Raw genomic sequence first — 16,587 nt, 5'->3', positions numbered from 1 at the left:
CACCATAGTAAACACCCAGCAACAACATATCAATCAACCAGCAACCACTTTTAGCCATGATTTAGGATACCATAGTAACCACCTTTCAACATCTTAACAACCAACAACAATAATATAGCAACAACTTGGCAACCTCACCATATCAACCATTTAGGAACACCATATCAATCCACTAGCAAACACTTAGCAACAATATAGCAATGGCCCACCTTTCAACATCTTGGCAAGCATACACTATACTATAGTAATACCATTGCAACAACTTTGCACCAACATAATATCAATCAATTAGCAACCACTTATGGCATACAGTATAGCAATGACCCAGGATACCATAGTAACCACCTTTTAAAATCTTAGTAACCAACAAACCATAGCAACAACTTAGCAACCACACCATAGCGACCATTTAGCAACACCTTATTAATCAATTAGCAAACAAATGGCAACAATATAGCAGTGACCCACCTTTCAACATCTTTAGTGACCAACAACTATACCATAGTCATACCATTGCAACAACTTAGCAGCAACATCATATCAATCAACTACCAACCGCTTAGCGACAATACAGCATTGACCCAGTATACCATAGTAACCACTTCAGAAAGCCTTAGTGACCAACAACAATACCATAGCAACATATTAGCAACCACTTAGCAACACCATATCAATCATCTAGCAAACACTTAGGAACAAAATAGTAAGACCCACATTTCAACATCTTAGCGACAAACAACTATACCATAGCAACACCTTAGAAATGCCATATCAATCAACGAGTAATTACTTAGTAACAATATAGCAATGACTCAAGATACCATAGTAACCACTATTTAAAATGTTAGTGACCACACCATAGCGACAACACCATAGTAAACACCCAGCAACAACATATCAATCAACCAGCAACCACTTTTAGCCATGATTTAGGATACCATAGTAACCACCTTTCAACATCTTAACAACCAACAACAATAATATAGCAACAACTTGGCAACCTCACCATATCAACCATTTAGGAACACCATATCAATCCACTAGCAAACACTTAGCAACAATATAGCAATGACCCTCCTTTCATCACCTTAGTGAGTAAAAACTATACCACAGCAACACCATAGCAACAGCTTACCAGCAAAAATATGGCAATGACCCACCTTCCATTATCTTAGCGACCAACAACAAAACCATAGCAACACCATATCAGTCAACTAGCAACCCCTTACAGCAAAAAAATATAGCAATGACCCTGGATACCATAGTAACCATCTTTCAACAGCTTAACAATCAATGACAATATCATAGCAACACCATAGCAACCACCTGGGATACCATAACAATGCATGGAAACCATTTTTTTAATCCTGTCTGATTTGGGAGAGTAAGTCATTTTGGAGCATTTCTATTGGTCCATTCATCATGAAACTGCAGTACAGCATGTTTTCTCAGACTGTGTTGGTATATAGAGTATATAATACATAAGGGATATGACCTCATGTGTTTAACTGTATGTGTGTGTGTGTGTTTATGGTCTGGTGGTTATACTGGTTACAGCCCCGTGTTGTACTGGTACAGGTCATTAAAGCAGGGTTTAATCCTGCTCTCCGGCTGCAGCGTAATTAAACTCTCTCTCATTAAACCCCTCTGTTCTTATTAGCCGCTCCTAATTGATTTAATCCGTCTCTGCTCAGCGATTGGCTCTGACCTCTACACTTACCTAATGAATTAATTGATCCTGGGCCCGTGTGTTTTGGGTGGGTAAGAGGATTCGGACATCTTAACCCTTTAATCTTGTCTTCTCCGACCGCTGGAGCATCGCCGCGTCTGAGGAGAGAGGAGAACTCACCGAAAAACATCTGTATCAACATCTGTACAGACTATTAATTAAACTGTAGGAGATATAACAAATACATTTTTTATTTTATTTTGTTTTCTGTCTTAAAATGGTGAAAAACAGAAAATAATAGTCCAAATCAGGGGTGTCCAAACTTTTTTTTGTTGGGGGCCAGAAGGAGAAATATATTTCTATTATATTATATAAGTCACGGGCCACAGACTCTATAATAAAACAAATAATGAAATATACCACTTTAAATAATACATTTTCCTGATTATTTCATTTACACACCATTTTACTTGACTTACTATCTTTATCTTTGACAGTGTTGTGTAAACTAAGATTTTTCAAATAGATGTTTAATTTCATGATGTCTCTTAATATTAAACTCCCTAATTACGGCAACTTTTAGACTCTTTGGCCTGTTTTTCTGCGCTAAAACTGCGCACTCTCTCCGCTTTTAGACTCTTTGGCCCTTTTTTCTGCTCTAAGACTGAACACTCTCTCCGCTTTTAGACTCTTTGGCCCTTTTTTCCTGCGCTAAAACTGCGCAGCCTCTCTGCTTTTAGACTCTTTGGCCCGTTTTTCTGCGCTACAACTGAGCACTCTCTCCGCTTTTAGACTCTCTGGCCCGTTTTCCTGCGTTAAAACTGCGCAGCCTCTCCGCTTTAATACTCTTTGGCCCGTTTTTCTGCATTAAAACTGAGCACTCTCTCCACTTTTAGACTCTTTGGCCCGTTTTTCTGCACTAAAACTGCGCAGCCTCTCCGCTTTAATACTCTTTGGCCCGTTTTTCTGCATTAAAACTGCGCACTCTCTCCGCTTTTAGACTCTTTGGCCCTTTTTTCCTGCGCTACAACTGCGCACTCTCTCCGCTTTTAGACTCTTTGGCCCGTTTTTCTGCGCTAAAACTGCGCACTCTCTCCACTTTTAGACTCTTTGGCCCGTTTTTCTGCGCTACAACTGCGCACTCTCTCCGCTTTTAGACTCTTGAGCCCTTTTCTCTCCACATTTAGGAAACAGGCCCGTAGGGCCCGCAGGCCGTAGTTTAGACACCCCTGTTTTAAATGATATGTTTTTTTCATTCATCCTACTGCTTACTTACTTACTTATTTTTTGTTGGTTATTTGTTTATCACTGCAGTATTATATGCATTCAGACAGCAGCGTTATTAACAGCATGTAGGTCTACAGTATTTTTATATAGAATTAAAATTTAAAACTCGTTTTAAGCCCCAATTCTGCGAAATTACAGTTAATATTCTTAAAACGTTCAACCTGTCAACTTTTCTAGATGTTCTCAGAACATTTTTATTTAAGTTTTATAAATGTTCTGGTAATGTCAGTCTTCGTGCAACTTTGTGTCAATATTTTTTTAATTTTTAGCTTTTGGAATGTTACTTTAATGTTTTTTCGATAATGTATTTACTAAGCTTGGAACGTTATGTGAAAAATGTATCATTCTAAGAACATGCTCTTTTAGCTAAGTAGCAGCCACCTAGCAATGCCATAGCAACAAGCAACAACACTTAGCAACACCGTACCAACCAGAGAACGTTATGTGAGAAACATAACATTTTAAGAACTTTCTCTGTTACCGAAGTAGCAGCCACCTAGCGACTCCTTAGCGACCAGCTAGTTAGCAACGCCATAGCAACAGGACGTTCCGGATGCCTGAGAATGGAGAAAGCGTTAGTACTCACTTACTAACTCACCGACAAACATTAGTACAGACTATTAATTTAAACGTTTAAAAAAAACAGTTAATTCTGTTTAATTTATTGATTTGGTTTTTAGTCTTGAAATAGTAAAAAAACACAAAATAATAGTCCAAAATGCTGTAAATAGAGAAATATAGGGACAAAAATACAAAACAGTAATAATACACAACTAGATCAACTCTGTCAATGATATTAAAACAGAGGTATTTGATCAGTTCAAATAAATTCTGATATACATAAAATTATAAGAAGCATTTTTTTATCTAATTTGTCAGTTAAAATATATTTTTCATTTGTTATAAATAAACAAATTTAGCATATCTGTCCAAATTAAATTCTATAGCTCTAAAACTGTAAATCTCAGATCACTGGTGTCACAAAATCTTTAATCACCTTCAGACAGCCTGCCTCTGTTGATTTTTAGTTGATTTTAGTTTTTTGAGTTGTTTTTGGTCGTATTTAATTTTTCAGATAACTTTTTTAATTCTTTTTACCTTTCTTCTATAGTTTCATTTATTTATTTAGATATCTTTTTAAATTAAGTTACTGCTTATTATATATTTGTTTACTGCTTTATGTGCTTGATTTTTCCATCTGTTGTTGCATTCTTATAATTTTTTATTACCTTGGGCTTTTTCTACCTATGATTTTATGATTCCTAATAAATTCTTATTTTTATATTATTTGTTTTATATTTTATTTTAAAATATCATATATATTTTATTAAAATGTTTTTATTTATTTACTTTTTTTTTGACAATTCCTTTCCTGTATATTGGCTCAGCTACATTGTAAATGAGTTTAGGTTAAAGTTGACTGATTTTAATTCTAAAATTTCTACTTTCACTATTATTTTTCAGAAATAAATTCTGCTTGTTTGTTTGTTTGTTTGTTTGTTTGTTTTCAGCTTTGCACCAGTACATGCATTTAGACAGCAGAATTGTATTAAAACAGAGATTTCTAATGATTAAGATTAAGTGATTTTTAAATATTTTAGAATATTATCTATATTTCGCTGACATATCTACAGCTCTACTAATATATAATATGTAGATAAAGTTGGTTATATTTTCAATATTTTAAATAATATATTTATTTAATCATCTTACTGCTTAATTATTTATTTATTCTTTTTTTTCCAGTCATTTACGTTATCACTGAAACATTATCTGCATTCAGAAGGCAGCGTTATTAAGAACATGACCACAAACATGTAGCAACCAGGTAGCTAGAAAACCACTTAGCAACACCATAGCAACCACCTGTGTTTTTTTACCATCCTTTGTTTTCTTCACAATATAAGCTTTTTTTAATTTTCCGTATTTTCAGTAATTTATTTTTACCATCGGAAAATGTAGATTTATAGTATTTTTGGAATTTGATTTTTGATTTCAGTTTTAAGCCTCATTTTTGGAATTGTGTCTGTTTTCTCAGCATCACAGACATCAAAGGGCCCTACTTACTATAGTGTATATAATACCACTGGAATCCAGAATTAATGTTTTTTTTTAATTAAATCTATATAATTTGACTGTCCCACTGCAAAATAAATACATTTTAAAGTAAAATAAAATGAAATAATGACTAATATTATTCAGAAGTGCAAGTCCAAATAAAACCCACCCCTCCCACAGTTTTAATCTGTGTTACAGATGATCAGTTATAGAGTGTTGCACTGTTTAAGATACTGGTAAGACGAAAATGTGGCCATTAGATAGTCCACAGTTCCTGAATAGTAATTTCCAGTCCAACAGAAGCACTTCCTGGTGGAACACAGTGGTATATATATATATATATAGATAAGTAGAGATATACCGCCCCCTGGTGCTGATATGAGTTCAGAAGATGTGCTCTTTAAAAGCTTGACTTTACCCAAGTTAAATCAACCACAAAAACCCCTTACTACACTTACTGCTAATCCAGCCAATCAGGAGACACGATGGTGTGAATAATTTGTTTTTGTTAGTTTTTACACTGGAGCTACAGGGCTAATGAAGCTTATGTGCAGTGCATCATCAATTAGCATCATGGCCAAATCATCACACACGCGTGTCCAAGAGTGTCTTATTGTTTAAAAATGTCTAAAAAAACGTATTTTTGTTCTTTTTTTACAATTTTTTTTTTCGCAAACAACCGAACGTTAGCACCTGGCCTACCACATCCAGTCCAAAAAGTATCCTGAAGGCTGCAAAGACCATCAAAACATTATAATGATGGAACTTTAATACGCGAATATATTTCTTAGCATGTTGCCTTAGTAACTCCCTAGCAACACCTTAGCAACCACCTAGCAACACCACAGCAACCAGAGAACGTTATGTGAGAAATGTAACACTCATAGAACATTCTCTGTTAGCTGAGTAGCAGCCACCTTGGGCACTGTAGAAACACCTTAGCAACCACCTAGAAACATCTTAGCAACCATCACATACATCATAGTAACATCTTAGAAACTGCCATGACACCATAGTGACATCTTAAAAAACACTTTGCAACCACTTAGCAACACCATAGCAACTGCCACAGACACCATAGTGGCACCTTAGCAACCACCTAGCAACCACCACAGATAGTATGGGAACAACTTAACAATCACCCAGCAACAGCTTAGCAACCACTTAGCAAAGGCCGCAAAAACTTTTATAATGATCAAACTTAATGGTCCTCAATAATCTGACTTATGGAAACACATTACTTAGAACCTTGCCTTAGTAGCCACCTAGCAACCACCACATATACCATAGCAATACCTTAGCAACCACCCAGCAACACTGTAGCAACCAGAAAAATGTATGTGAGAAACGTAACATTCATAGAACGTTCTCTGTAAGCTAAGTAGCAGCCACCTTGGGCACCATAAAAACACCTTAGCAACCACCTAGAAACATCTAAGCAACCACCTAGAGACCACTTAGCAACACCAGAGCAGAAATCACAGGCACTGTAGAAACACCTTAGCAACCACCTAGCAACCACCACATACATCACAGCAACATCTTAGAAAGCTATTTGCAACACCTTATCCACCACCTTGCAACCGCATAGCAACACCATAGCAACTGCCACGTACACCATAGTGACACCTTAACAACCACCTCGCAAGTGGAACACCTTAGCAATCACACAGCAACACCACCTTGCATCCACTTAGCAAAGGCTGCCAAAACCATTATTATGATAGAACTTAATAGTACTTAATAATCTTACTTATGCAAATACATTACTTAGAACCTTGCCTTAGTAACCACCTAGCAACCACCACCGATACCATAGCAATACCTTAGCAACCACCCAGCAACACTGTAGCAATCAGAGAACATTATGTGAGAAATGTAATACTCATAGAACTGTTAGCTAAGTATATGCCACCTTGGGCACCATAGAAACACCTTAGCAAGCACCTAGAAACATCTTAGCAACCACCTAGAGACCACTTAGCACACCAGAGCAGACACCACAGGCACTGTAGAAACACTTTAGCAACCACCTAGCACCCACTTAGCAACCCCCACGTACATCATAGCAACATATTCTAAACTAATTTGCAACACCTTACCTACCACCTTGCAACCACTTAGCAGCACCATAGTAACTGCCACAGACACCTTAGTGACACCTTAGCAACCACCTAGCCATCACCACAGAGAGAAAAAGAACACCTTAGCAATCACACAGCAACAGCTTAGAAACCACCTTGCATCCGCTTAGCAAAGGCCACCAAAATCATTATTATTAAAACATTTAATAGTACTTAATAATCTGACTTACGGGAATACATTACTTAGAACATTGCCTTAGTAACCACCTTAGCAACACCTTATCAACCAGCACGCATACCATAGCAACCAACCAGGAACATCTTAGCAACCACACTCCTAATAGATAGCAACGTCATAGTAACAAGCTTACAACCTCTGCTAGCAACACTGTAGCAACCACCTGGATTTTCATACCAGCCACCTTGGGTACCATAGAGACTCCTTAGCAACCACCTAGAGACCACTTAAAAACACTAGAGCAGCCACCACGGGCACTGTAGAAACACCTTAGCAAACACCACGGACATTATAGTAACATCTTAGAAACCACCTAGCAACCACCTCACAATCACTTTGCAATACCATAGCATTTGCCACCGACACCATAGTCACACCTTAGCAACCACCTAGGAACCACCACAGAGACCACAGCAACACCTTAGAAACCACCCAGCAACCACCTTGCATCCACTTAGCAAACGCCGCCAAAAACATTATAATGATAAAACTGGCTCTCGTCAGGAATAACTTTAGCAACCACCTATAAACACCATAGCAACATCATAGAAACCGCCTAGCAACACCTTAGCAACCACCTAGAAATCATCAGGACCATCCCTGGAAACGAAGAGCAAGAGTTAACAAACGCACCCCAGATAAGAGCATTTTGGTTTGTTTAACACTTTAAAGTTTACTGCATGATTCTGATGCTAATGCTAATGCTAAGTTCTCTCAGTGCGTTACGGTTTGTGGTGATGACCCTGGATGGTAGAGGTCGTTACTCAGCGGGCTGAAAGTTTGCTGGTGCAGTAAAGTGAGAGAGAGAGAGAGAGAGAGAGAGAGAGAGTGAGAGAGCTATTAAGAGTATCGGCCCAGTTTCCCCTCGATTTCCTCGTCCGGTTCCTCCATCAATTCAGCCGGCACTGGAATTATTACCGCGCTGATTAAATTAGTAAGAGCAATCACACGGCTCGGGCCGGTTAATTGAGAGAATTTATTTAGGGCCGGGACAGCTTTACGCGTGTTTGATTAAGTATTATAAGGTATGTTTTTCTGATTTTGCATAATATTTCTTTAAAGCGGGGGCAGAGTGATCAGCCGGCCCATTAACGAGCGTAATGAAGGCTTTTTAAAAACGCCTCTCCTTATGATGGATCTCGCTGCAGATATGCCACGTCTGGCCTCCTGACAAATACCCAGGATGCAATCTCACAGCACGGCCATAAATCTGCTCTGTGGAGCTTTAGCACGCTGGAAAACTTCCACAGAGGTGAGAGGAAGTTTACAAAGACCCCCAACGTGGAGGACGAAGAATAAACATTTTAACATTACATTTTAATATTTTATCCCGTTTTACTCCCAAAATTTAACTATGCCGATTATCCCACTCACTCAGCTGTATATCCCCCCGTCACTAGTGATAACCCAACACCAGGAGGGTGAAGACTAGCACACGCCTCCTCCTCCGATACATGTGAAGTCAGACTCCGCCTCTTTTTGAACTGCTGCTGATGCAGCATTGCTGAGTAGCATCACAGCTCTCAGCGACTCGGTTCTGATACATCAGTTCACAGACGCAGCCTTGTGCTGATCCACATCACCCTAGGAGTGATGAGGGAAAAGAGCGCCATCTACTGTACCCACCCAGAGAGGCCGATTGGCCAATTGTGCTCTCTCGGTGCTCCGGCAGCTGATGGCGAGCTGCAACGGTCTCCCGATTATAGTGGCAGCTCCTTAGTCTGCTGTACCACACAGAACATCTGATTAGAATAGTTTGGGTTAATTTGAGTTTACCTTAGCAACACATTAGCAAGCACTTTGCAACCATAGCAACCACCACGGGCACCATAACGACACATTAGCAACCACCTAATCTCTTAGCAATCTCTCACGAATCAGCGCTGCAATCAAAGTGAGTGAGTGGCCAGTAACAGGAGTGAGTGCCAGTAACAGGAGTGAGTTCCAGTAACAGGAGTGTGTATTGTCCCCTGGTTAATTGATTTATTCATGTAAATATTAATTAATGTAAACCACGTTTTTTCCTATTCTGTCTGGTTCATCATTTATCTATTTGTTTAATAAACTGCATGATAATAAATTTGATTCATTTCAGGTGTGGGTCTTGTTTTAGAAAAATACAACATGCATGCATATATAGTGATTCTTTTGTCATAAATATCAATTATTTGATCATGCAGTTAACCATTTATTTGAAAAGAAAAGTAAAGACTTTCTAGAGATTTAAAATCAAAGAAATTAGTGGCCTTGCTTTTAAACATGCGTTTTAAATATCACATTTAAAGGTTTTGTAACAGTCTAAAAATGCATCTCTAATCTTCAGATTAGAAACCTTGTAAAATTAAGTAAAGCTGCTTGAGAGTGACCAGTACATGTTTTAAATACTTAAATACTATTTAACTATTCAAAAAGATAGCTTACCATTATTACCCTTCCACTTGATGCAGTGAATGTGGTATTTTGCTAAAAGTATTTTACTTATATCTATGGCATTAGAGAAAGCAGAACTTTTTTTTTTCATGTAAAATAAAATGTCATCAAAAGAATAAATATTAAGTTTGATATCAATTAAATTTTTAATGTAATGTTTAATATATATTGTTATTACTAATCTATTGTTGTTGAGGCGGCTCCTTTAAAGTCTTCCTTTGTTGCCATAGTAACGGTTTGCGACAGGCCGTGTTCCGCGCCGGTGTGTGAGCTGCTGTGCTGCTACTGCTGCCGGTGATTGTAGTTTATTATAGAGTTAATATTAGAGTTTATATACCAGTATAGAGTTATATAGGAACCGCGGCTGGGGAGAGAGAGGGGCCCGGGCTGCGGGCGCGCTGTGCGGGGCGGAGAGTGCGGGAACATTGCGGTGAGCTGAGGGAGAGTGTCGGGGGGCGGAGGCTAATGCAGCCGGTTAGCCTGTTACCATGCTACGCTGTTAGCACGCTAACCTGTTAGCATGCTAGTAACAGGAGTGCCAGGTTATTATGCTATTCTGTTAGCCTGCTATTCTGTTAGCATGCTAGCTCAGTAGTACTGTATATTATAGAGCAGGAGGCTAGCAGCACAAAGAGCTGAGCTACAGCTAACCCTCATATACACTGATTTACACTGATTTATCCATTAATCCGGATCAAATAATTCCGATTACTAACTCCTCTCACCCTTTAACACCTTACATATATAAACCAGCAGCTGTAAATTACCTAAAATTATATTTTTATATTTCTGATCAGTTTAATATGCTAGTATAATTCTGTGCACTGTTAGGCATATATTGTACAAGTTAACTACATTTTACATTATTGTACTGTAGCAGTAGCAGTGCATTTTTTTATATTTTACCTTTATTTTATTTAATTATATGTAATGTAAAGTAATGTATATATTTTATTACTGCAGTTCTTTACCTGTCAGACCTCTAGTTAATTCTTCTCTTCTCTGCTGAAGCTGAGCTAAACCTTTTAATTCAATTAAAAAAACATTTATATTTTAGCAACCATTACTTACAATAATTAGTTGAGGCATTAATTAACCATTTGACAATGTTTAATACTGTCATAAGTACTGTTAATTAATGTACCCTTATTAATTGCTAAAAATCACTCCCTTTTTTAACATACAATTGTTTTTTTTCAGGTTTATTTTTTTATTTTATTTTTTACAGTTTTTATACTTTTACATAAAGTATACTATACTAGTTTCACTATACTAAAATTACTTTTTTAGTTTTTAGGCACTGGCAGGTTTCTGCTAAATTCTGTATACTGGAATTTGTGCCATTTCTGGTTATTAATTAGACCTGAAGAGCTTAAATGGGAAACATTAGGGTTGTTCCAACATTTTTTACTTGTAGTGTTTATATATTATTGGTTAGCTAAATATTTATTTCTAGTCAGTAATAATAATTACCGCATGGAAGATTAATATGTTTCAGCTAGGGGTGGGCTCTAAAATAATATCACAATATTTTATGGTATATTCGTGATAACGATACTCTTGGTGATATGACAAAACACTGAATTAAAACAATTATTTCAAGAATATACTACAGCAAGAAAATGAAAATAGAAGATATAATCTGTCTCTAGTAGATACATAATGGGGAATGAGAACAGTGTGAATTTTTCTTTTGATAAAAACAGTAAAAAAAGTAGAACCCTGATGTGATAATTAGGGGTGGGTGATATGGTACCATATTCCCGGGTATAATATGGTTCACCATATTCAAAAATGTTGGCAATATTATTATGCATGATATGATATGGCACACCCCTAACTGATGCAGGGAGTAGCTTCTCACTTGTTGATTAACCATGTAAAAAAAAACTCATCCTGTGGTCCTGGGAAAGATACGTTTTTTTTTTTTTAAGATTTTAAGATTTGTAAAATCTGTTTCAGTAAATATTATTAGTTATTGTCAGAAATAAGTCAGATAAAGCTGGATTTGTGTTATATTGACATATATCTGATCTGTGTGTGTTCACAGTGTAGAATGAAGAACAGCAGCTCTGTATGGAAGTGTATTGGCTAGCTGGATTAGCGGTCGCTCCTACATCCGGTGGGTGAGTTCAGCAGAAAAGCCAGTCATGAGGTCCAGAGGGTGCCAGTTTTAATGCCCATCAAACAGCTGGCATGCTTTACGTGTGAGTACTGTAAGCTTCAGACGGTAAATATCTGATAATTGCACTGATAATTGCACTTTGACTTTGACTTTGACTTGACTTTGATAAACTTAACAAGTGTATGTAAAATGAAATACTGAGTAGTGCTGGGTGGTATACTGTTTCATCCGGTATACTGGTAGGGGAAATTAAAACTGGTACGCATTTTTCACATACCGCCATACCACTAGAGGCACTGTAGAACAACACTGCCCCAAAGAAGCAGATACAACTCGTAACTAATATTAGCCAGTTAGCATAACAAGCTAATACACTGGAGTAATGGTAGCTCAGCTCTGTGGAGTCAAACGCTCGTCTCTCTCCACTCGCTTGGAGAAAAAAGAGAACAGCACTTTATCTGAGGAGCTCCTGCTGCTGTTCCTCACTGTATTAGTGTTTTTATCCGAGTAAAATAGAAAAACAACATCAAACAGCAATTATTCACTCAGAAAATAGACGGATGGAATTGACAATCGGTCCACAGCTCGGAGAAAAGTTCCACTCATCCCCCAGATGAGCCTAGAATCAATTACTAATTCGGCACAAAAGATAAAACTACCTAAAACTAAAACTGGATATAAGGTGCAAATAAACTTCAAGAGCAGTAAATACAGCCCTGTTGGTTACCTCAGAAATAAATCAAGTTCCCCTTTAGTTGTAATAACTTGATGTTCTAAGTTATGCTAACTCAGGTTTTCACTACTCATTACTTAACTTTTTTAAAGCAACCGTTTTCTTAAAATGTTTTAAGTAAATTCAACTTATCCAGGATTACAGTGTATGAAAATAAGGTCCTTTTCTTTTAATTTTCCTTTACTTTTTTCCTCCTCTATAGGGTCCTGTTGCCGTGCCCATGATCTGAGAGGTTACACAGTGAACACAGTGGACACGAGGTCCGGTGGTATCTCCCCAGCACCAACCCGCTCCACCCCCTCCTGTACCTGCTAAACCCCGCTCTCCCTCACTGTAATGCCTAGAGAGCGACCCATGGGACATCGGCGAGGTCCTGCCAGCGGGCCGTCCTGAAGCCGGGGGGCTTTCTCTAGCCCACCGATGCCTGTGATCCCGATCCCGCGGCGGGTGCGCTCCTTCCACGGCCCCCACACCACCTGCATGCACTCGGCGTGCGGCCCCGCCCGCACCTCGCAGCTGGTGCGCACCAAATACAACAACTTTGACCTGTACCTGAAGTCGCGCTGGATGTACAGCTTCGTGCGCTTCCTGCTGTACTTCGGCTGCAGCCTGTTCACCTCCCTCCTGTGGGTGGCGCTGTCGGTGCTGCTGTGCCTGCAGTACGTCTCGGTGCGCGTCTTCCTGCGCCTGCAGTACAAGCTGTCCGTCATCCTACTGCTGCTGGGCCACCGGCGGCTGGACTTCGGCGTGCTGAACGAACTCTTTATCTACAGCATGCACGTAACCATGTTCCTGGTGGGCGGCTTAGGCTGGTGTTTCATGGTTTTTGTGGACATGTAGAGATTAACTGAGCTTAAACGATGCGTTGAATTGGCTTGGTTTAAATGTGTGCGTCATTCACGTGTGAATAACATGAATAAAATACACTGTAATGTGAATAGTAGCGTAAAAATGGCCAAAAGATGACAAAATACGAGCATTTACAGATAAAAATTCCAGTAAAAAGTGTCCAGCAGCTAGCAGCCATTCTACCAACCAAGCTTTTTATAGGGTGTTTACCACAGTTTGCTGCAGGAACAGCAAAGATACACAAGGTAATAAATCACCATCTTTGAGGAGGAGGAGGTTTTGATTAGGGCTGCACGATATATCATTTAGGCATCGTCATCACAATGTGCACATGCGCAGTAGTCACGTCGCAGAACGTGCAATGTCACTTAAGGCAATTAAATCAAATACATCATGTTGCAATGTCCAAATACTTTTGAACATTTAGTTAGGTGTTGGACGGAGCTGCATCACTCTACCATTCCAAAAAGCCTTGAATTTGCAGAAATTATCATTAGAGGGGGCCTCCAAACACTTTTAGACATATGTAGAGATAATTGATGAAGCTGCATCACTCTGCCACTTCAGAAAATCCCATAAACCAGTGATTGGTGGCGCTATATACCAATCAAAACCATTTACAGCAATGGGGGCACCTTAAATTAACCAAAATCACTCGTTTAAGAGGGTGTTCAGATACTTCTGGACATATAAAGAGGCCTAATGAAGTGAAACAACTTCAGAAAATCCCATAACCCAGTGCTTGAGGGTGCTATATACCCATTAAAACCATTCACAGCAATGAAACTACCTTAAATTAACCAAAATCACTACTTTTAAGAGGGTGTCCAGATACTTCTGGACATATAAAGAGGCCTAATGAAGTGAAACCACTTCAGAAACCCCCACATCCCAGTGCTTGTGGGGCATTAGACCCCCTGGCCCATTTACAGCAATAGGGACACTTCAAATTAGCTAAAATAACTCATTTAAGAGGGTGTTCAGATACCTTTGGACATATCTGGAGATAATTGATAAAGCTGCAATTCTCTACCACTTCAGAAAATCCCATAACCCAGTGCTTGGGGGCGCTATATACCCATCTAGACCATTTACAGCAATGGGTTCCCCTTAAATTACTCAAAACCCCTATTTTAGGAGGGTGTCCAGTTATTTTGGACATATAGTTTGGCCTTATAAAGCAAAAACACTTTAGAAAACCCCACATCCCAGTGCTCAGAGGCTCTATATAACCATCTAGACCATTCACATCAATGGGGACACCTTAAATTGGCTGAAATCACTCGTTTAAGAGGGTGTCCAGATACTTTCGAACATATGTGGAGAAGTTGGATGGAGCTGCATCACTCTACAACTTCAGAAAATCCCATAACCCAGTGCTTGGGGGCGCTATATACCAATCTAGACCATTCACAGCAATGGGGGCACCTTAAATTAGCCAAAAACACTAACTTGAGATGATTTTCAATTACTTTTGGACATATCTGGAGATGTTGGATGGAGCTGTGTCACTGTACCACTTCAGAAAATCCCATAACCCAATGCTTTAGACCATTTACAGCAATAAAACCACTTAAAATTAACCAAAATAAGTAATTTAATACGGTGTTCAAATACTTTTGGACATATAGTGAGGCCTAATGAAGCGAAACCACTTCAGAAAGTCCCATAACCCAATGCCTGGGGGCGCTATATACCAATCTAGTCCATTCACAGCAATGGGGGTACCTAAAATTTGCCAAAATCACTTGTTTAAGATGCTTTTCAATTACTTTTGGACATTTCTGGAAATGTTGGATGTACCACTTCAGAAAATCCCATAACCCAATGCTTTAGACCATTTACAGCAATGAACCAACTTTAAATTAACCAAAATCACTCATTTAAGAGGTTGTTCAGATACTTTTGAACCTATAGTGAGGCCTAATGAAGCAAAACCACTTCAGAAAATCCCATAACCCAATGATTTAGACCATTTACAGCAATGAAACCACTTTAAATGAACCAAAATCACTAATTGAAGACGGTGTTCAGTTATTTTGGACATATAGTTTGGCCTAATAAAGCGAAACCACTTCAGAAACACCCACATCCCAGTGCTTGGGGGGGCAATAGACCCCTTGGCCCTCTTACACCAATAGGGACACCTTGAATTAGCCAAAATGAGTCTTTTAAGAAGGTTTTTAATTACTTTTGGACGTACCTGGAGATATTTGATGGAGCTGCATCACTATACGACTTCAGAAAATCCCATAACCCAGTGCTTAGGGGGGCATTAGACCCCCCTGGCCCACCCACAGCATTAAGCACTGTAATCTTTGGTGGTTCCTATTATTTTACTTAATGCATTTCAACAAGATCTAGCAACAATAACTACTGAATGTATCCTTTAAAAGGGCTGTCCGGATACTTTTGGACACACAGTGTGTTTAATTCATGTGGTACACGTTTAAATCAAGCCCAGAGCATCACTTTTACCACTGTACGATTTACCTGTCTTATTAATGTGCCATCTTTTTTATACACTAATGACTATAAAAACTCATACATGCACTACTGAACATATGATCATATTTAATGGCTTGAGGACTGACCCAGAGGAGCCGGTACCGCCCGGTTCTGCTTCTTTTTCTTGTTGCATTATTGTAGAATGCACTGTTTAGTGTTAAAGCTACAGTCACTATGTGATAAAGGAGTGGAAGGAGATTTTTTTTTACAATATTTTTACACAATATTGTGTAATATTTTGATGTATGGACTATAAAAGCCCTTTTAAAACAATTACATCAAAATACTCTACTATAATTATAAGATTTAAAACTTTAAGATTGAAAAACTTTCAGTTTTAACAAATACTCAATGTTTTGAGTCTTAAATTTAATATATACAGCTCAGAAAAAATTAAGAGAGCACTTAAAAATGATATGTTTCTTTAATTTTACCAAATTGAAAACCCTTTGGAATATAATCAAGAGGAAGATGGATGATGCATTTTTTTGCATTATTTGAGGTCTGAAAGCTCTGCATCTTTTTTGTTATTTCAGTCATTTCTCATAAATGCTCTAAATAAACCTATAAATGGCAAAATCAGAGAAACTGATTAGTGAATTTTTT

The 16,587-nt window shown here is 38.3% G+C and overlaps 1 protein-coding gene across 3 annotated transcripts; it reads left to right on the top strand.

Annotated features, from left to right (window-relative positions):
• Positions 1-10,003: 10,003 nt before the first annotated feature.
• Positions 10,004-16,254, top strand: tmem250 (transmembrane protein 250). Of its 3 annotated transcripts, none has more exons than XM_007236334.4 (3): positions 10,004-10,196; positions 11,822-11,973; positions 12,827-16,254. In XM_007236334.4, the coding sequence occupies exon 3, from the start codon at positions 13,045-13,047 to the stop codon at positions 13,462-13,464; it is 420 nt and encodes a 139-aa protein (XP_007236396.2). In that variant the 5' UTR covers positions 10,004-10,196; positions 11,822-11,973; positions 12,827-13,044; the 3' UTR covers positions 13,465-16,254. The 3 variants fall into 3 exon arrangements, with proteins under 3 accessions (XP_007236396.2, XP_007236395.2, XP_022522049.1); XM_007236333.4 differs by having other exon boundaries at positions 11,817-11,973; XM_022666328.2 differs by having other exon boundaries at positions 11,817-11,996.
• Positions 16,255-16,587: the final 333 nt, after the last annotated feature.

The sequence above is a fragment of the Astyanax mexicanus genome, chromosome 1 (genome assembly GCF_023375975.1).
Source record: "Astyanax mexicanus isolate ESR-SI-001 chromosome 1, AstMex3_surface, whole genome shotgun sequence".
NCBI lineage: Eukaryota > Metazoa > Chordata > Actinopteri > Characiformes > Acestrorhamphidae > Astyanax > Astyanax mexicanus.
This window is presented reverse-complemented; position numbering and strand designations above follow the sequence as displayed.

Coding starts and splice junctions, on each gene's coding strand:
- tmem250 (XM_007236334.4), top strand. CDS start 13,045: ATGCCTGTGATCCCGATCCCGCGGCGGGTGCGCTCCTTCCACGGCCCC.